Source organism: Pongo abelii, chromosome 3 (assembly GCF_028885655.2).
Source record: "Pongo abelii isolate AG06213 chromosome 3, NHGRI_mPonAbe1-v2.0_pri, whole genome shotgun sequence".
NCBI classification, from domain to species: Eukaryota; Metazoa; Chordata; class Mammalia; order Primates; family Hominidae; genus Pongo; species Pongo abelii.
The window spans coordinates 37,283,289-37,306,349 of record NC_071988.2 but is presented as its reverse complement, the minus strand read 5'-3'; the positions used below and the strand labels follow the sequence as shown (position 1 = coordinate 37,306,349).

Sequence of the window (23,061 nt, the reverse complement as noted above, 5' to 3'; positions counted from 1 at the left end):
AAAGTCAAGAGTAATATCAGGCCATGCACAGTGGCTCATGCCTGTAATCCCAGCACTTTGGGATGCCAAGATGGGAGGATCACTTGAGCTCAGGAGTTCAAGACCAGCCTGGGCAACATGGTGAGACCCCATGTCTACATAAAGGAAAAATAAAACTAAATTAGCTGGACATAGTGGCACACACCTGTAGTCTTAGCTACTCAGGAGGCTGAGGTGGGAAGATCATTTGAGCCCTAGATGTCGAAGCTGCAGTGAGTTGAGATTCTGCCACTGCACTCCAGCCTGGGTGACAGAGAAAGACCCTGTCTCAAAAAAAAGTGACATCATTCCAACAGAAGCCACCCTTGAAAAGGGCCTTAGAAGCATCCTAGGGAAGTGCTATTCTCTCACTTTTAAGCAGTGATATTCCCTGCTTAATGAAGGTGGAAAAGGGAGTGCATTTGCAGCCATTTAGCCAAATCTTTCCCTGTTACCACATCACTTACCCAAACACTTAGAAGAGATGGAGGCTGACAGTTCCATTAGAGCAAGAATGCTTGCAGACTCTACAACCTTACTATTCAAGGTGTGGTCCACAGACCAGCAGCCTCAGCAGCAACTGGCTGTTTGTTAGAAATGCAGAATCTCAGGCCCTGCCCTAATCTAGACCTACTGCATCAAAACCTTCATTTTACCAAAATTCCAGGTGACTGGTATACTCATTAAAGTTTGAGAAGCACTAGTAGATGAGATTCATTAACATTGGTCTTAAAACATTAATGATTAAAAGGTACTGATCAATAGGCCCTGGAGAAAGCAGCCAAAACTGTCCTGTGTTCTTGGGCTGGTATGAACCAGTTTAGCTAGAGAGCGACCTAGAGAGTTATCAGGCAACAACATAGTTTTGATGTGAGTGGATGGTCAGCTGAGGACCAGACTGGACAAGCTGAACCCAGGACAAATGTCACCATACTCCATCACTCCAACTCCTACATGAAACTCTCCAAAAATGCCCAGAACTTAGAAGCAATTCTGGGGAAAGGTTGGGGAGAACCCTGAATTGACTAAGGAAATCTGAAGTACCTATGACTAAGATAAATTTTCCGCCACAGAAAATAGGGATGCCAAAAAGTGGAAATTACATTAGGTTTAGGGGAATAAAAACTGCATTTCTTGCAAAAAAACAGTCCAAATCCTCAATGTGACAGTTACAGCGGGAATGTATGCAGGCAGGTGAAATAAGGACATGAAGCCTTCATTGTTTAAACCTGGATCCAATTCTCTGCATATACACATTCAGGGTAGAGGCTCCTGCAGTCTGGGTTAGAATTTGTCTAAGGTTTGTGTTATCTTTTAGGCACACAGGGGTCTTTCTCTGATCCAAGTCTTCCTTCCTAATCCAGGAGTAGGCAGAATCACTAATCTCATGGCAAAGTAGGAGGAGCCTTCGAATTGGGTAGATTTGATAGTAATGTGTGGTGCTCTAACACCAAATGTTTTAAGAAATATACATGACAGCTCTTATTTTAATTCACTACCAGCATGTAGCTTGCCAGTCACACTGCACAAAGACATTCTCTGTTATAATCTGGAATTCCATCAAAGGGAAACTTAACATCAGAAAATCTAATCCTATACTCAAATACACTATTTCCTTTTTTTCTTTCTTTTTTTTTTTGAGACGGAGTTTTGCTCTTGTTGCCCAGGCTGGAGTGCAGTGATGCGATCTCAGCTCACAGCAACCTCTGCCTCCCAGGTTCAAACAATTCTCCTGCCTCAGCCTCCCGAGTAGCTGGGATTACAGGCATGCACCACCACGCATGGCTAATTTTGTATTTTTAGTAGAGACGGGGTTTCTCCATGTTGAGGCTGGTCTTGAACTCCTGACCTCAGGTGATCCGCCCACCTTGGCCTCCCAAAGTGCTGGGATTACAGGCGTAAGCCACTGCACCTGGCCTATTCAAATACACTATTTTCTGTAAAATACTACTCTCCCACCCATCTGAAAAATATATCCTTCCCACAAGGAACTGCGTATGCTACCATGAAAGGATTGTACGTATACCGGGCATCAGTAATCCTTTTTTTTTTGAAACGGAGTTTCACTTTTGTTGCCCAGGCTGGAGTGCAATGGCACGATCTCAGCTAACCGCAACCTCCATCTCCTGGGTTCAAGTGATTCTCATGCCTCAGCCTCCTGAGTAGTTGAGATTACAGGCATGCAGCACCACGCCTGGCTAATTTTGTATTTTTAGTAGAGACAGGGCTTCTCCATGTTGGTCAGGCTAGTCTCAAACTCCCAACCTCAGGTGATCTGCCCGCCTCAGCCTCCCAAAGGGCTGAGATGACAGGCATGAACCACCACACCCAGCCAGGCATCAGTAATTTTTAACATCTCTAAGTTGTTTCTCTCATGCAGTCAGAATTGAGAACCTCTGCAGACAGAATAGTGATTGCTCAAAGACACCGATAGTTTCCAGCCCTGATTGTGTATCAGAGTCACCTGTAATGGGAAGCTGGCCGAGTGAGAGGGAGAGTAGAGGGCAGACGATTTGGCTGTTTTGGAGCAAAGGTCAAATTCTCAGAGACCTCAAAGGGCAAGCAGCTCATATAAATGTGTGAACAGGGCAAGGTGTGAGAGGATAAAGAATGAAGGAACTATGGCATCTTGGAGAATGCATTCGCAATTATTAAAACACTCCACCTAGCCAAGTCAAATGTGTCAGCCCACTGAACTCAGCCAGAGAGGCTGATATATATAAAATATATCATATATCATATATGATATATATAAAATATATCATATATCATATATGATATATATAAAATATATCATATATCATATATGATATATATAAAATATATCATATATCATATATGATATATATAAAATATATCATATATCATATATGATATATATAAAATATATCATATATCATATATGATATATATAAAATATATCATATATCATATATGATATATATAAAACATATATATTATATATAAAATATATATAATATTATATATCAAATATATATAATATTATATATCAAATATATATAAAATATATATAATATATACTATATATAAAATATATATTGTATATAACATATAAAATATATATTATATATAATATCTATAATATATAAAATATATAATATATTATATATAAAATATATAATATATAATATATATCAAATACATATAATATATAATATATATTATATATGAAATATATAAAATATATCAAATATATATAATATATATTATATATTATATATGAAATATATAAAATATATATAATATATAATATATATGAAATATATAAAATATATATTATATATAATATATATGAAATATATACTATATATAAAATATATATTATATAATATATATGAAATATATACTATATAATATATATTATATAATATATATGAAATATATAATATATATTATATAATATATATGAAATATACACTATATATAAAATATATATAATATATATGAAATATATACTATATGTAAAATATATATCATATATAAAATATATAAAATATATATAAAATATATTATATATAATATATTATATATTATATAATTATATATAATATAATATATATTATATAAAATATATATATAATATATTATATATAATATATAATATAATATATAAAATGTATAATATGTATTATATATAAAACATATATAATATATAATATATAAAATATATAATATATATAAAATATAAAATATATAATATATATTATATATAAAACATAAAATATATAATATATATTATATAAAACATATATAATATATATTATATATAAAATATAGATAATATGTAATGTATATTATATATATTTTATATATTTTATATATAATATATAATATATATTATATATAATATATTATATATAATATATATTATATATTATATATTATATATTATATATAATATATTATATATATTATATATTATATATTATATATATAATATTATATATATTATATATTATATATTATATATAATATATAATATATTATATATAATATATAATATATAATATATATAATATATTATATATAAAATATATAATATATAATATATTATATATAAAATATATAATATATAATATATTATATATAAAATATATAATATATAGAAAATATTATATAGAAAATATTATATATAAAATATACAATATATATAATACATATATAAAATATATTATATATATAAAATACATATATAAAATATATTATATATATAGTTGCTCTGTGGAAAGCAATAGGCTATCCAAATAGGACTGCAGAGATCTAAACATGATAGTATCTGATATGGTTTTGCTGTGTCCCCACCCAAATCTCATCTTGAATTGTAGCTCCCATAATTCCCACAAGTTGTGGGAGGGACACGGTGGGAGATAACTGAATCATGGGGGTGATTTCCCTCATCCTGTTCTCATGGTAGTGAATGAGTCTCACGAGATCTGATGGTTTTATAAGGTGAAATCCTTTTTGTTTGGCTCTCAATTCTTCTCCTGTCTGTTGCCGTGTAAGATGTGACTTGCTCTTTCTTGCCTTCCGCCATGATTTTGAGACCCCCCCCAGCCATGTGAAATTGTGAATCAATTAAACTCCTTTCCTTTATAATTACCCAGTCTCAGGTATGTCTTTATTAACAGCGTAAGAATGGACTAATACAGTATCCCTACAGAAATCTAAAATTGTTGTCTAAGTAACTTTAAAAGGATGCTTTAACGTTGCACCATCTCAGCACTCCTAAGACATTAATGGAGGACTTGAAAGGCAGGGAGGCTGGTCTGGGAACTGGAAGAGTTGCTTCCCTACTAAGCCTGACCATATCCCCGCCAAAACAAACCCTGACACTCCTGCCCCAGCTCTTCTGCCAATTTCTTCTTTTGAGGAGGAGCAAGAAGCAAGAGTGGCAAAACCTCCTGTGAGTTTAGGAGGTGATGCCAGGCAGGCTGCCCTCTAGTGTTGGGGCCAGTGAGGTAGGGACACATGAGAAAGAATGACCTCACTCTGCCAGCTTGCTCCTCCCCACCCTAAGACCTGGTTAAAAATAGAGCCATTGTAATACAAATTCTACAAGGAAATTCAACTGGGTTTCAAGTGAATCAGAACCACTTGGCAATGGATCAGGAATTCAGTTCACAAATATGAATATTCATTAGCACCTATTGCGGAAAGCCACAGAAGTCCTTGCAGGAAATAGCAAAACTGAGTCAGACCAGAATCCTGCCCTCAAGGGGCATAGAGGGTAGCAGGGAAGTTCAGGCAGGGAAAAGAGTGACAAAAGCCTGAAGTTATTTTCCCTCAAAGTCCAGGTGAAGCTTTGATGAGTTCCCAGAGGAAGGAAAATAACTTCAGGCTGCGAAGGAAAATAACTTCAGGCTGCAAAGGAAAACCCAGCTTCCTGGCTGGTTTACAGAAGGTGGAGAGGGAATGGGCTTTCCGGGAAGAAGGATCCGCATGAAGAAAGGCTTAGAAGATTAATGTTCTCTGGAAATCAGGCCTTGCATAGGAGGAGATAGGACAGAAATCAGAGCTCCATAGTGGAGAGGGAATGTTAGTGTAAGTTTGATGATATGCAATCATCTCTTACAAACAGAAAAATTTATTTCCAAAGAAACCCATATTTGCCAAGGATAATACCAAATCCTGAAAATCTAACACTAAAAATCCCTCTGCATAAATTGAAAACATATATGCCCATGTAAAAATGTGTCCATGAATGTGCACAGCAGCACAACTCACAAGAGTGGAAACAACCCAGATGCCCTTCAACTGATGAATGGATCAACAAGATATGGTATATCCACACAGTGGAATATTATTTGGCTATAAAAAGTAATGAAGTACTGATACATGCCACAGCACTGATGGACCTTGAAAACACTACGCCAATTGAAATAAGCCAGTTACAAAAGACTGCATACTGTATGATTCCATTTATATGAAATATCCAGAATAGGCAAATCCATAGAGACAGAAAATAGACTAGTAGTTACCGGGGGCTGGAGAGAGGAGAAAACAGGGAGAGACTGCTAATGGGTGCAGGGTTTCTTTTTGCAGTGATGACAATGTTTTGGAATTAGATGGTATTTAGAATATACTAAATACCAAAATTTGTGGATTTACTAAACACCAAAATGTTATAGAATGTAAATTACATCTTAATTTTGGTAAATCCCTCTATGTGATGACGATTGAATGACTTTAGGTAAGTTAAGTCGCTGAGCCTTTGTAATAATGGATCCCACACTTAAAAGGGCTAGTTTTGCCTGGGTGTGGTGACTCATGCCTGTAATCCCAGCACTTTTTGGGAGGCTGAGGCAGTGGATCACCTGAGGTCAAGAGTTCAAGGCCAGCCTGGCCAACGTGGTGAAACCCCGTCTCCACTAAAAATACAAAAATGAGCCAGGCATGGTGGTAGTGGATGCCTGTAATCTCAGCTACTCCGGAGGCTGAAGCAGGAAAATCACTTGAACCCAGGAGATGGAGGTTGCCGTGAGCCGAGATTGTGCCATTGCACTCCAGACTGGGCAACAAGAGCGAAACTCTGTCTCAAACAAACAAAGGAAAACACAGATAAAGCACCGGCCTATAGTAGATGCACAGCAAATTTTGGCTGTAGATGTAGTGGTGGTAGCAATAGTATTAGTAGTAGCAACAATGATTGGTATTGGAATTATAGTGGGAATGATATGTTTTAAATGTAGAAGTAAAACAGAAATGATGGGCTGGAGGCCTCAAGCTCAGAGCTGGGTTTATAGACACACAAAATAGGACAGGACACACAGTTAAGATCAGAGAAGAGATTGTGTGTGAGCCAAAATTCACTCCAGCATGGTGGGCCTGCAGGATGTGTCTTGATATTTTCCCCTCCCTCTTTATGAGTTGCTGTGTCTAACAGCAAGACTGTGCTCCAATTGTTACTTTAACTCCACAAGCCAAGCCACAAATCGCCCAAGTGTCTCTGGTACATTCCTATCATACTAGCTGGGCAGAGACTTGGTACACACAAGCATCACTTGCCCGCCACACTTTCAACAGTTTAGAAATTCATCCCCAGGCATGGGTCCTGCTCACTCACACATGGAACTCACACTCGCTCTCCCAACTCGACACCTCCAATCCCTCCTTGCCTTTCTACATGGCTCACTTTCTCTCGAGGACACACCCACACTCACATTTTAAATCATGCCAGATTCAAGAGGAATCTTCAGGTGGCAAGACAGAGTATTTGAAGACCATCTTCAGAGCAAACGGTGCTCAATAAATTGGTTCATGAAGGAAAGAAAATGTAGAGGAGAAGTAGAAGAACAAATTAGGTGAGGACTTATTGAGGAGTACCTTATAAATTCAGGTGGGTACCTCAAGAACATTCTACCTTGATATATCCATGTCGACATTTAAATCAAGGTCTCTAATTTTATGTTTTGATTTTCTGCGTTACATTGTAGTTTCTTGTTAGCCAGAATAACAGCAAGCCGACTTCATGAGAACATTTTTAGTGGTCATTAAATGTATCCAAAAGCCTTGCAAAATTAATAGCTGGCTGCAGTCCCACCAGAAATACTAAGAAGACTGCAGGGTAAAAGGGAACCCCCAAACTTGCAACTCCAGAGGAGACAAGAAGATAGTAACAAAGCCCTTTGAGAGTAAAGTTCATACCAGCTTGGGGATGCCTTTTTTTCTCCTTGTAAGTAACACTTGCTGAAACAGAAATTTACTTATGACATAGGTCTATCTCTTCATTAACAATCAATTCATTAAAATGCTGTGATATTTCAAAACCAGCTAAATTATTACATTTTGCTATTTAAACATCTGTTCTCAGTAGGTTGTTCAATACGAACAGCAATCATGTTTACTTTTTAGCTCGTAAGACATTCCAAAAACAGAATCAGTGTTTTTCTATTTTTAGCTCAGTCTATAAAGTTTAAGCAAATAATCTTCTTTTCAAAACACTGTACACTTGTTTCAAATTCATGGAAAAACCCAGCAGTCATGAGCTCATAAAAGAAAATACTGTAAAAATTTAGAGTCAAAAGATTTTGATACCCACACCCCATCCTGTAACTCAACATAGACTCTTAGCTTTAAACTCAGACATTTTGCTATAATTTATAGTGGAAACATTAGAAGCATCGCTCGACAGAGCACTAATTTTATCAGGAAATAACTTTTTTTTCTAAACTGAAAGTTATATTTCTCCTTCAAAAATAAGACTGAAAAGAATCAACTCCTATTTCCTGATCAAATCTATTAGTGGATAAAAATCTGACCCAAACTTCCTCTTTCCACTTCTTCTATAGTAAATCAAAATTTTCTGTTTTTTATAAGGTGGTTTAGTTTACCTTCATTTAGGATAATTTCCCACTTCTAAAATAATTTCTCTTTTTTATTTTATTTTATTTTTTTTTGAGACAGAGTCTTACTCTGTCACCCAGGCTGGAGTGCATGGGCGCAATCTTGGCTCACTGCAACCTCCACCTCCCAGGCTCAAGTGATTCTCCTGCCTCAGCCTCCCAAGTAACTGGGATTACAGGCAGATGCCACTATGCCCAGCTAATTTTTGTATTTTTAGTAGAGACGGGGTTTCACCATGTTGCCCAGTCTGGTCTTGAACTCCTGACCCCAGGTGATCCACCCGCCTCGGCCTCCCAAAGTGCAGGGATTACAGATGTGAGCCACTGTGCCTGGCCCTCTTTTTTATCTTAATAAAATTCCTTTAAAATTGCCAAGTTTTAAACACAAATGATGCTCTTTGTGAATGTCCTCACTCTTTCAAAGCCTAAATTTATGTGCTTCAGCACTGAATTTTGGATTCGAATTGCACAGCAAACACCTGGAAAAAAAACGGTGCCACAAACCTCTGCAGAAACGCACAAAACAATTTGAATTTGTTTCCTTTGTTGTAGCTTAAGATTCCTACAAAAAGTCCACCAAGCCACATGTACTTGCATCTCAACAAGAAGAATGTGCCTGGGAAAACTCAGTGTAATCTTCAGGTGCACTGAGCAAGCTCATTTTCCAGAATATAAGACCCAAGTGCGGTATTCCTAGGCAAATGCCCCTCTGAAAACCTTTAGATAAAAGGTGTCTCCAGGGCAGGGAACATCACACACCGGGGCCTGTTGGGGGGTGGGGGGCTGGAGGAGGGATAGCATTAGGAGAAATAGCTAATGTAAATGATGAGTTGATGGGTGCAGCAAACCCTATGTATCAAACCTGCACGTTTCGTACATGTATCCTAGAACTTAAAGTATAATAATAATTTAAAAAGATAAAAGGTGTCTGTATACTTAGCAAAGGAACTCATAGATTATAAAATAAACCACCATCTGCATCTTAGTCTCTATGCATAGCTAGAGAAGGTACATAATTGAAAATGTCCATTGGCCTTGATAGGAGATGTAAGGGCTGAGAAAATATAAGAGGGAAATAGTTTAGCTTCTCTTTTCCATTTGTGTGGGGATCCCATTCAGTTTTTTAAATGCTTCTAAGTAGTGGTGTCTGAGTTATTGCTCTTCTAACTTGGAATTTTTCAAACAGGACAGAAGTTTTGCTCTGGGTGAGGTGAAGATAAATTCAGCTTTCAGATGAGGGTCAGGAGTCATCTAAAGTGGGTCAATCAATTTGCACACGGACTTGTGGAGTCTTTCTCTGTGTGAGGCAGCCCAGGCTGTCCAGGTGCTTGCTGCTAGCTTCTACCTGCTGGCAACCAGCTATGTGACCTCAGACAGTTCATGTCACATTCTCTGAACCTGTTTCCACCTTGTAAATTGTGGGTCTTCGGCCCATGATCTCCAAGGTCCCTTCCAAGCTTCCCTCAGGCATGTTGTGAAATATACGCTAAATTAAATGCCCATGGCCGGGGCGATGGCTCACACCTGTAATCCCAGCAATTTCAGAGGGCGAAGTAGGTCAATCACTTGAGGTCAGGAGTTCAAGACCAGCCTGGCCAACGTGGTGAAACCCCATCTCTACTAAAAATACAAAAATTAGCTGGGCATGGTGGCACCGGTAATACCAGCTACTCGGGAGGCTGAGGAAGGAGAATTGCTTAAATCCGGGAGGTGGAGGTTGTAGTGAGCCGAAATTGTGCCACTGCACTCCAGCCTGGGTGACAGAGTGAGACCCCGTCTCAGATAAATAAATAAAATCAATCAATAAATAAATGTCCATGACAGGTTTGCGCCTGGCAGCCTTCGCTCAGGGTCAAGGTAGAAATAAACATATCTGCTCACCGATCTCGAGGTCATAATATCACAAGAGCCCCGATGCTCCTGGAACTTTTCCAGATATCTAGAGTTCTTGTTCTCAGGGACAAGACAAGCATAAAAAAGAATGCCAACTCAGTGCAGGGATCACCTCCCTCCACTTCAAGGTACCCCTGCTCCAAGATCAAAGGTCAGGAAGGATGAAAAGAATATCCGCTGAGTACTTACTGCATGCCAGATGTTTTCATATATTATCTATCTCACAACCCTAGATGGTAAGAGTAATTGTAATAGTAATAGAACATAATGTGTATTGAGTGCTTCCTATCTGCCAGACACTGCTAAAACCAGCAAACCTTCAGGCAGCATCCATCATGCACCAGGCATGGTTCTAAGCATTTACAGCGCATGAGGTCGAGAGTATGACTACCTATTTTTGGATGGGGAAACTGAAGCACTCAGCTGGGAAAGGAGAAAACCAGAATCAGGCCCAGGCACTCTGCCAACTTAACCACTTTACTTCACAGCCCCTATTTATCTTAAAACCCTGCTGCAAGGTATTACTTATTCTGTTTTGCAGATGAGGAAACTGAGGTTCAGGAAAGTAAAATAATTCACCAAAGGCCTCACCTAGGCACAGTGGAGCAGTGTCTGCTTAGACCACCTGTCAGCATCCCTCCAAGCAGGTCCTAACTGCTACAAACACAGGGCTTCATGCTCTAAGATTTCAGGGAGCTGGCATGGCCAAGAGAGGTTCTCTAGACAGACACCATGCTCTGGCAGCTTCCTGCCAACAGCAGGCTCTGTCAGGGAAGGAGCCTGGCCTTTTTCAGGAGGCTGGGGACAGAGCTGATGCTAGCTAGATGAGATACAAATAGACATGAAATGGCAGCAGATTCTAAAGAACAAATGAATGAATGAGGTAGGAAGGAAGGAAGAGAGAAAGGAAGCAAATTCTTGTTGGGTCTGAGGCAGCAGGGCCCTTCTCAAGGGTTCAGCCAGGCCGGGGGCTAATAAGAAAGACAGACCTGCAGTAGGCTGCTCCTTGTCCCCATCCAGGTTATGCTGGGACCAGCAGGCCAAACTCCATCTGAACCCAGGACAAAGCAGGAGCTGCGCTGCCGGATATGGGGAAGGCAGGCACATTGGTCCTCTCTGTGAAAAACTGGTCAGGCTAGTGGACAGGAAAACCCTGACCTCTCAGTGTCTAGGAAATTCAGTGGCAGGGGGCTTGGTCCTCGCCACAGCCTAATGGGAACCTAAGTGTCCAGTTGGACCCTGAGTCTCGAGTTGGATGTGTCAGTGAATCTAGCACAAGGTGTAGAATCACCTTACATGAAGTACAGCACCCCGACCCTCCTTTCCAACTGTGAGACTGTGGTGCATGCACTGAAGCCTAGGGAACTCCAAGAAAGGGGCACACGGCCTCTCTGTGCCAACAAATGCTGCTTTAACTAATTTCATCAAGTGATAATTTCGCATATCCAACCCTGGCCCATGTGTGTGCAGAGCACTGAACTTAAGCCATTGCAGTCGCCATTGCAGTAATTCATTCAGCCACTCAATATCTATTGCATTCCAGTCCTCAGGGATGCTATAGTAAGCAAGCCAACTGCCCCTGCAGGAACGTCTTATGGTCCAGCAGGCCCATACAGCAAGGAAACAGGAAATGGCACAACTGGGTGATAAATGCAGTGAGAAGGAAAAGAGAGGGTGCTATGAAAGCTTACAGAGAGGGCCCCTAACAAACATCAGGGACCCTACAGTCACCCTGGTGTTTTAAGCAGGCACCAAATGCCAAGTACAAATGAGCCATTGGGGGGAAAAAGAGCAGGGATATTGTTCCTAATCTACAAGGGAGTAGAGTCTGATATTGGATTTTTTTATTAGAGTATTCTTGTTTCTTAGGATCTTAAAAATTATCAAATATTTTTAAAATATTTAAAAAGCATAATATGAGAGACACCCATGTAATTACTACCCAGTCTTAGCAGTTTCAGATATTTTGTACATAAGTACATAAATGGGTATTTTTTTGACACGGAATCTCACTCTGTCACCCAGGCTGGAGTGCAGTGGCGTGATCTCGGCTCACTGCAACCTTCACCTCCTGGGCTGAAGCGATTCTCGTGCCTCAGCCTCCTCAGTGAGTAGCTGGGATTACAGGCATGTGCCACCGTGCCCGGCTAATTTTTGTATTTTTAGTAGAGACGGGGTTTTACCATGTTGGCCCGGCTGGTTTCGAACTCCTGGCCTCAAGTGATCCGCCCACCCGGACCTCCCCCGTCCCTCACCCCGCACCTCAACTCTTTCTCGCTCTTGCTCTGCCATGTGAGAGGCCTGGTCCCCCCTTGGCCTTCTGCCATGACTGGAAGCTTTGTGAGGCCTCCCCAGAAGCTGAGCAGATGCCACCGCCATGCCTCCTGTACAGCCTGCAGAACTGTGAGCCAACTAAACCTCTTTTCTTTGTAAATTACCCAATCTCAGGTATTTCTTTATAGCAATGCAAGAATGGCCTAATACTGTACTTTCTGTGAGTCACTTTAAAAATGAGTATAAGCTAATAAGTAAATATGCATAGCTTCAACTAAATGATTTTTATGGACTGTAGCAGAGGACCTGGCTTGTATTTTCTTAATGGTTTCATGTCTCATGCCAAGGCCATCATATGCAAAGAGACATCTGAAAAAGAGTTGATGTTTATTGCCAAAGAAGTACTTAAACTGACTGTAATGAAGATGCTAAAGAACTTCAGAGAAGCTGTATACTATTTCCGTGGGCTGACCACAGACACACTTTAAATCAAAGGCCAGCTGATCATTGGACTTAGGGTGATTTTTAAAACACTCTCTGTTTTTATTCAATTCCCTTGACTTATTTCAGTTTAGAATTTGACTTCTTATTATCCTCATAGTAATCCTGAAAAAATTACTAAGAATAAAAAATATCATAACTACTAACATAACAAAGTCCACAGGATATTAGAACTGTAAAGATACCATATAGCTAAACATCTTTATTTACAGGTGATGAAACTGAAGTCCGAGAGGTTATTCATCCATCCAACAAATATTTATTGAGTTTCTACTCTGATATCATTTAGATCCTTACTATGCTAATAACCATATATAAATATGGCAGTAAACATTTAGAAATTTAAACGTTTAGTGTCTCAATCAGCAGCTTTAAGAGTAAAATTTTAGACGTTACCAGCTTGCCCAAGGTTGCATATCCATTAAACAGAGGAAGCAGGGTTAAGACCCAGGGAGTCTGACTCCAGTAATACTTCCTGTCTTGCCATGGGATACACCTATGGTTCTTGAATCCAAAATGCAGAATATGAATCTTACAGGAGAACGAGGCCCTACCATTTACAGAATGTGATGTCTTCCTTTACAGATGAAATTTAGTTCTTCTAAATTCATGAAGAGGACAATGGCTGGGTAGGAGCTTATGCCCACACCTAATGGAAACTTATCCTTGACCTGCGTGGCTACTGGCCCAAGATAAAGATTACTTGGAGCAGCCCACCATAGAATCAGCTCCAAGATAAGGGGAAGTACTTGGACACCATAGTGAACAAAACAGAGATGGTCCTTGCCCTCATGGGGCCCACAATTTATTGGGGAAGACAGGCAATGTACAAGTAACTTCTCAAATATTTTATGATTTGTCTTGAATTTTTAAACTTAAACCTTCTCCAGTTTTAAAATAGCATGGAAGCAAAAAACAAAATGGAGTGGGGCAGATCACAAAATTGTAACTATTCTCTAAGGACCAGTATGACAGCCTAGGACTGAGACCTTGCATCTTTTTTGGAGGTCAGTTCTGACAGCATCCTTTGATTGAAGAGGGATTTGGAAACTTTGGCCTGTCATGGCCTTTGATGGTTCTTAAATAGCCACATCCAGTTGGCTTTTTGTGGAATAACATGTTCAGAGACATAACCACCATCCACTTTCAGTAGAAAGAGCAAAACCACTAACATGTATAATGAATAGCAGCTCCTGGCCTATGAAACTCACTAAGTCTTGGAATTCAGGAACCAGAGAGGAACCCCTGAAGCCTCTCAGGTGATCTGGATTGACAACAGACATCTGTGACTCTATCAAAGCTTTGTACAGAATTCAAGGCATGGACATAAAAGTGCTTTAAGTTGTAAGACATTAGCGGAATGAGATATGGGATTTCATGAATATTATTCAGCCATATAGACATTTTAAGATAATCAGTGTTAGTCCTAGCTGCAAATATGTTCCCTATTTTTTTTAGCATTCCACAAAATTCTCATTCTTTTAATTATCTCCCTTTGCTGCTAGGACCTCCTTAAGGCTTTCATCTGGTTCACACTAGGCTGGGAAGAAAAGATGTAGGAAGTTCTTGGCCTGACCCTGGCCTTTTCTCCTTTATCCTTTGCTATTTCCTGTCTCCTGTTTCTCTACAGAAGTAAATTATGTTGACATATCCCCAAAGAGTAGGGGCCATAGTATGGAAGAAATATAGAAACAAGGGACAGCTGAGGCAGATGCACATAAAGAGGAATATGACCCACTTTATATTTGTGTATTTATTATGTTGTTAAACAAATAATGCTTTATTAATACAAATACACACAAACTCCAAAGCACTAAGAAATTTAAATATCTATGTCACAGCAAACAGCTGGCAATTCAACATCCAGGGTTGACAGAATGCTTGAAGGAGACTGCAAACAGATTGCATTCCCATGGTGGAGAGGGCATCTTCACAGGTGAAGGGGGACCCTGGTGAAACAGCTTTTCAAGCTCTCCCTCCTCATCAAGGATCATAAGAGGCACTCCACTCAAGGGGAGGTGTGCAGTCTGGCGCTCTTCAGGCAGGTCAAAACTCTCAAAGTCTAGAGGATTGAAGGGAAAGAATTTTTCTATTTCTGGATAGGTGTCATCTGAGGCAGGAACAGAGCTTTTTGTTTTAACAGTCTTCTCGGTCATCTTTTTGGCAGTAAAGCTTGGCTGTTTTTGTTTGCTAGGTCCATTGGTCTTTACTGACTTTTCTGTAGCTCTGTTGACAGTGCCCAAAGCCTTTCTGGTAGCTTTAGGTAAGGCTGATGGAGTATCGAACGTTTTGCCAAAACGTGGTGTTAAAACTTGAGATATCCCATCTAAGGCTTTGATTGAAGGTCTAGACTCCAGCTTCAGCCCATCCTTAGCAGCCACATGGGTGCCTGGTTCTCCAATTTCCTTATCAACATAGATCAGAGTAGCCATTCTGGATTATTGCCGCTCTCAACAGCCACATTCATCTAAGACCATGGTCCCACTTTATATTTAGATAGAATGTTAACTATAGTGGAAATTGGTGAAATATCTAATTATTGTGCCTAGTACATCATCTTAGAGTTAGCATGAGCTCATATAAAGAGCACAGGCCTGAGGTCAGACAAACCTGGGTAGGAATCTCGGGAGTACCACTTTCTGTTAGCTGTAAGATTTGGGCAAGTTAGCTAACATCCAAGCCCTATTTCCACATCCCTAAAATGGAGGTAAAACCCAACTCTTACACATTGTTAAATGATCAAAAACCACTTAGGTAAAGGGCAGAGCAACCAATAAATAAATAGTTTCTGCCTTTATTGCATTTTCTAATTTATAATGTACTTTTGCATACATGATTTCACTTCTTACTAACCTTTAATAAATGCAAGTCTTCCATTTTTTACTAAAGCAGCACCCCTGAAGTTTCTCTAAACTGCAAAATGCTCAAATGTTTCATCCCGATTTATCCCTTTTGCCAACTCTCATCTACTGGTGGCAGATAATCCAGCATGCAGTGGTGGGGAGAGCTGAGAGGCCCTCTCTGAGCAACGTGACTACTAATGGTGATTGCTTGGGCAGGAATACTGGACTATGGCAATGACTATGTATCTTTGCCAGCCCAACCCCAATCTAGTCCAGGCTATCGATCCACAGCAGCAAAGGGTAACTTCTGTTTCTAAGGCCTAGAGATAAGTTGAGGGCAGTTTTGCAGTGAGCCATTTCAATTCAATGATAAATATTCTTGTTGTCTAATTCATTCTATGAATCTTTGACCCATGGCCATATGTGCGTACGTATTAGAGCCCATATGCAAAAATATACAGTTGAGTCTTGAACAATACAGGATTGAGTCGCATGGATCCACTTGTTCTCAGATTTTCTTCTGCGGCTGCCACCTCTGAGACTGCAAGACCAACCCCTCCTCTTCCTCCTCCTCCTCAGCCTATTCAACGTGAAGACAATGAGGGTGAAGGCCTTTATGATGATCTATTTCTACTTAATGAATAATGAAATATGTTCTCTTCCTTGTGATTTTTCTTAATAACATTTTCTTCAGCTTACTTTATTGTGAGAATACAGGATATAGTGCATAAAACATACAAAATATGTGTTAGTCGACTGTGTTATTGGTGAGGTCAACAGAAGACTATCGGTTAAGCTTTTTGGGAGTCAAAGGTTATAGGTGGATTTTCGACTATGCAGGTGATTGGCACCCCTAACCCTCACATTGTTCAAGGGTCAACTATACCTGTTTATTTGCATAAGTCCACCTCAAATACAAAAGGCCATTCAAAGGTATCATTAGAAGTCTTGCTCTTAACCTGAGACAGCTAGCTAGAAAGTGACAGAGCCATGACTTGGACCTGGTATATCAACTGATTGATGTAACCTCTATATGGAGCTTGTAAACTCAAGTGCCACCCAGAGTCAGTGAGGGAATGTAAATATATGATGTGCCAGTGGAAGGCAATGGGGAACAGGGAGACTGGTGGGGTAGAGTGTGTGTGCCAATCTGCAGGCATTCCAATTGAATCGTTTTTCTTCAAACACTATGGTAGGCAACTTTTACAATAAAGTTTGCAGGCCACCTGTCTGTAATCCTGTCTCATTATACCATTAGCAGGAATTATTGTTAAACAACTTCTTTCAACTGTTCTGACACATTCATTTTTTATTAACAGCCTTCTAATGGTACTCTGAATTGGGGCAGAAATAATTAAAGTAAAAGATGTCATATATGTGTTCTGAAGAAGGGACAAATAAAGGAGGTCTAGAGGTGTGAAAGCAAATCTAATCCAGGAACACTTTCTGGAGGAGGTGGCATTTGAGCTAGGAGAGATGGAATGCTTAAGTAAGAGAAGAGGAAATCTCCCCAGGCAAAAGAAACAATGAACAAAACAGAGGAAAGTGTGGCTACGAGGAAAAATAAACTGTCCCATTTTGCTGGAAAATAGAGTACACCATCTTGGAACAAAAATAAAAAATATGAAGAATCATCTGGGACCAGATATGGTCAAGGTTCTTGACTGCCAAGCTAAGGAATCTGGTGTTTATTGGTTAGAGATGAAAATGGCCTGCTCAGAGAATGGGTTTTCTGGGAGATGAATCTGCTTTGTTGATCTTACAGACTCTTTCTTAACGTGAAGCATACTTTTTTCCTAGACAACTTCAAATCTGAAAAATTTGTTACTATTCTTAGCATATGTTTTTGAAAGTAAACTTGGTCGCCATAAACATATATGAGAAAAGGGGCATAAGAACCGGCAGTAAATCCAGTAACTGTAGCCATCTGTGTTTCTGTTGTTCTAAGTGGAGATCAACAAAAATAGCATTTTAAAAAACATGTAAGTATGGTTGAAGTAATATTTTCCAGTGAAGCTTTCCATAAGTGGCTGCCGATAATTTTATTTGGTATTTTAAAATAAAATACACTACCTACAGGACACCATGAAAAACCATCATCTGTTGCATTATAAATGGAAGAATAAAAGGAAGGAAAGACAGAAGGGAGGGAGGAAAGTGATATGTAGTTTGTCAGGAAATGTAAATCACATGTCAGAATTGACCTTTTAAAAAGTAATAATGAACAATACGAAAAACATCAAACAATCTGTTCTGAACTTTTATGAAAAAGTGGTGTAGGATAAAAATGGAGTTTGGAGTCAGAAAGACTATTTTGGAATCTCAACTCTCTTCTCTTTCTATATTATTTATTTTTTATTTTTATTATTTTAAGAGATAGGACCTTGCTCTGTTGCTGAGGCTGGGGTGCAGTGGTGTGATCATAGCTCACTGTAGCCTCGAACTCTTAGGCTCAGCCAATCCTCCTGCCTCAGCCTCCTGAGTACCTAGGACTACAGGCACGCACCTCCATGCCCAGGTAATCTTTCTATGTTCTGTAGAGAGGGGTCCTGCTGTGTTGCTCAGGCTGGTCTTGAACTCCTGGGCTCAAGATATCCTCCTGCCTTGGCTTCCCAAAGTCTTAGGATTACAGGCATGCGCCACCGTGCCCAGCAATGCATATTCCTGTCAACAGATAAATTCCTTTTCTCTAAAAAGTAGTGTGATTTATTACTTTAATGATTGTGAAGAATGAAAACATGTGTAATATCAGGTATCATACATTTGTCTCTTTCCTTCTTTTGGAAAGGAAGGGATATGTCTGCCACGTTGTGTAATTGTAGCCATGAGTATTATACAAACTCATGAGGGGCTTATGTTCTCCCATCTCACGCAGGGAGTCTAAATGTTTGTGTGGTCAGCTTGATCCTTCATGTAAGGGGAGGGAGGCCATGATTCAGATAATCCCAAAGACCGGATAAGAGTAATCCTTAAAGTTTCACCATGGCATGCATCAGTGGCTTCTTTGGGGGAAATTCATTTCTACGATCCCTTCTTTTTTTTTTTTTTGAGACGGAGTCTTGCTCTGTTGCCCAGGCTGGAGTGCGGTGGCACAGTCTCTGCTCACTGCATCTTCCACCTCCTGGGTTCAAGTGATTTTCATGCCTCAGCCTCCCAAGTAACTGGGACTACAGTTGTGCTCCACCACACCTGGCTAATTTTTAGTAGACATGGGGTTTCACTATGTTGGCCAGGCTGGTCTTGAACTCCTGACCTCAAGTGATCTGCCCATCTTGGTCTCCCAAAGTGCTGGGATTACAGGTGTGAGCCACTGTGCCCAGCTACACTCCACTTTTCTTAAGTTAATACTAACATTAGTTGGCGTCCTTGAGTGTATCACATGAGGTCAAGGGGAAAAGACACAGAATGGAAGTACAGGGAAAAGCCATTTGGTCATTTTAAATGTGTTAAATCACAATGAGGGTAGTTTGCTGGAAGTTTATTCACTTCACATTCAATATGTATTGAGCACCTACTTGGGGCCAGGTACTGTCTAGTCTGTGGCGATACATCTGTGAGCAAAACAAATCAAAACCCCTGCCCTCAGGAAACTTACATCCTGGTGAAGAGAGAGTCAGACAACGAATGAAACAAATCCTTAAATGGCATAGTGTATTAGAAGTTCATTAAGCCAGGCGTGGTGGTTCACCCCTGTAAGTCTCAACACTTTGGGAGGCTGAGATGGGTGATCGCTTGAAGTCCAGGAGTTCGAGACCAGCCTGGGCAACATAAGGAGACCCCCCTCCCCACACCTCTACAAAAAATACAAAAATTAGCCAGTTGTCATTCCAGCTACTCAGAAGGCTGAGGTGGGAGGATGGCTTGAACCTGGGAGGCAGAGGTTGCAGTAAGCCTAGATCACAACACCGTATTTAAGCCTGAGTGACAGAGACGTTGTTTCAAAAAAAAAAAGTTTATTTAAAAGCAGATTGTATGTATTTTGAGGGAAGATTTTTATTTTTTATTTTTTAAGTAGAGACAAGGTCTCACTATGTTGCTCAGGCTGGTCTCGAACTCCTAGACTCCAGTGATCCTCCCACCTTAGCCTCCCAAAGTGCTGGAATTACAGGCATGAGACACCACGGCCAGCCCAGACGATATGTATTATAATCTATGTGCATAATAGAAAAATGAAAAGTGTAAACTTTGAGGTAAAGCTCTCTTAAACACTGCTTATTCTTGGACCACAGGTGCTCATAACAAAGGGCAGAAATTTTTGTAAAAAAGAGTCACAGTGGAAACTGCACATTGTAACACATTGTAATTTATATACAGTTGACCCTCTTTATCCATGGGTTCTGCATCTGTGGATTCAACCAACCATGGATTGTAAATATTTGGAAAAAATAAAGGATGGTCTTGTACTGAACATGTACAGACATTTTTTCTTGTAACTATTCCTTGAACAAAACAGTGTAACACTATGTACGTAGCTTTTACACTGTATTGAGTAGTATAAGTAATCTAGAGATGATTTAAAGTATATAGGAGGGTGGGCACAGGTTACAGGCAAATACTATGTCATTTTATATCAGGGGTTTGAGCATCCATGGATTTTGGTATCCATAGGGGTGGTAAAACCAATGCCCTTGTCCCCACATATACTGAGGGACAACTGTATACACATAGAGAGGTATGTATGTGCAATTCATGGGAATCTCTCATTAAGTCTGTGCTACCTTTGGAAAAAAACTGGGGGAAATACATGCTCCAGAAGTAAAATGAAGGGACGATTTCTTTTTTTACTTTTTATAGTTTCTTAAATTTATTAGATTATACATGGTTTTTAACTTGTGTTTTACATTTTTCAAATAAAATGTTGTAATGGAGTGCACTGCACTCCAGCCTGGACGACAGAGAGAGACTCCGTCTCGAAAAAATAAAAAAAGACTCTGTCTCAAAAAAAAAAAAAAAATCCACTGCTAAGACTCATATGATACATAGATTTTTTTTTTTTAATGTCAGCTGGTCTGAGACAGCTGAGTGAGGGATCCCATCAGAGTTTCAGTGAATCACCCCTCCTCTTCATCGCCCACATACGGTATCACTAAGCAGGCACTTCCGTCTCAGAGCCGACCTTCAAAGCATCCCTTCTTCCATCCCAGCCAGTATTGTCCTAGGCCGGTCCTCATCATCTCTTACTTGAATCACCTCAAAGGTATCCTCACTGGTCTCCGCCCATTCTTGACATGACTTCCAAGACCGTTCCAAATCTGGCCTCAACCTACCTGTGACTGATATTGATTCTACGTAATAATGATTCTCCCATTTCCTCTTCACTAAAATAACCCTAATTTTGTTCAGACAATAGACGTAGACCTTTGATCTCAGCTGTAGCCCCATGGACTGCTCATGAGTTGGCACATAGTACGAAATTTTATTTATTTATTTTTTTTACTTAAGGAATGAATGTATAAATTAGTAATGTTAATCCTTTTATCTTCCCAAGTGAGTCATCTAAAAGTCAACATGTTCAGGACCATAGGGAAGGTTAAAAAAAAAAAAAGTCAACATGTGAGCCACGTCTGGCCAATGAGATATTAGAAGATGTCTGCCCCACCTCTCCTGCCTAGAACGCACTGGTGTGAGGAGCCACAGCAGCCATCTTGGAATCCTGAGGCCACACAACAAAAGGCCAAAGTCAACATGCTAGGGATTGCAAAGTGGAATGAGACAAAAGCCTGTTATTGATGATCTAGATCCAGCCACTCTGGAACTGCTTGCATTCTGATCCTTATTCTGTGAGATATCTAATTATCTCTGTTTTCTAGACCAGACTTTAATGGGCCCATGAATCGCTTGGAAATCTCCTTACAATGGGAATGCTGATTTTGCAGGGCTGAAGTGGGGCCTGATAATCTACATTAATAACGGGCTCCCTGGCAATGTTGCTAAGGATGTCAAAATGAGAAATGACGATACGAGCCACTATAAATTAGGCATTCTATTACTTTTAGCTGAACTCATCCTTATTTTCTGCTGTCCCTGGCCACATACCAAGCTAACCACAGTAAGCATCCAATCTTCTCAAAATATACAAACTGTCTCCTAGGCATGGCTCATGTTTATCCCTCCCTTGAAGGAACTCTAAGGTTCTGTAGAATTTACCACTATTCTACACATCAACCTTAGTCACTTTTTCTACTCATCAACCATTTGCATTTTCCCAGATACGTTTTCTCCTGTCTCTTATTCAAGTCATGATTAAACAGTTACAGTGACATATTTAATAGACAAAATGATTTTAAAATACCTCAAGCTTAATTGCAAAATTATTGAATTCCCTAGTAGATTTTACATATTATACTACATAACTGGTTGCGTTTCATTTCAGAAAAGTGGGAATTAAAAACTACAGGAACAGGATTCTATTACCAGTAATGACATGCAAGTGCCTCTCCTTGATGAAGCTTTAATTGCACATGACACTTTGAAAACGTTTTTAATAAAGTCTGATATTAAGATTTGTCAGTTAAAAACGGAGCTCAGAAGAATTACCCAGGATCACTTCCAGATTAAAAACACCATTTCTTTCTTATCTGTCCAAGAAATTCCTACCTGGTTCTATTCCATTAATTAGCAATATGCTTTTCATATCACACTGTGGTATTCCAAAATTTAGCATTCATGCTTTCAGTCCAAACTTGTCGGAAAAGGCACCAAATTACTGGCTCTGAATGCAAAATGTCTGCATGCCACGGTGGGAGAGGAATGGAGCTAATGCATATGGATTCCAGTTACCTGCAGCTGAGACAGTAAACGGCATATCCAAAACCACGTCATCAATCAGCACATCTAGCCGTGCACAATTTTGATCACACATCATCAGTCAAATGTCTTGATTTGATTTTCACTGTAAATTAGCACAATTTTTCTGCAGCCCCAATCAACTCAAAACCATTACATAATCTGTGCAAACGACAAGGCCATGTGGGATAAGTAAAAAACCAGGATTCAAGAGATGGACATTTTATTTTTCCCTTTCGAAACATTTTTAAAGTTTCAGGGTACATGTGCAGGATGTGCAGGTTTGTTACATAGGTAAATGTGTGCCACGGTGGTTTGCTGCCCCTATCAACCCATCACCTAGATATTAAGCCTAGCATGCGTTAGCTTTTTTCCTAATGCTC

At 39.4% G+C, this 23,061-nt stretch overlaps 2 protein-coding genes across 12 annotated transcripts in view; both read right to left on the bottom strand.

The window, feature by feature from the left end:
• Positions 1 to 23,061, bottom strand: part of TBC1D1 (TBC1 domain family member 1) — a 255,708-nt gene that overhangs the window by 163,190 nt on the left and 69,457 nt on the right. The gene's annotated exons all lie outside the window — the stretch shown is intronic.
• Positions 14,778 to 15,855, bottom strand: PTTG2 (pituitary tumor-transforming 2). Its single transcript, XM_003776439.5, has one exon. It carries the CDS (start codon positions 15,479 to 15,481, stop codon positions 14,906 to 14,908), a length of 576 nt encoding a protein of 191 aa, XP_003776487.4. The 5' UTR covers positions 15,482 to 15,855; the 3' UTR covers positions 14,778 to 14,905.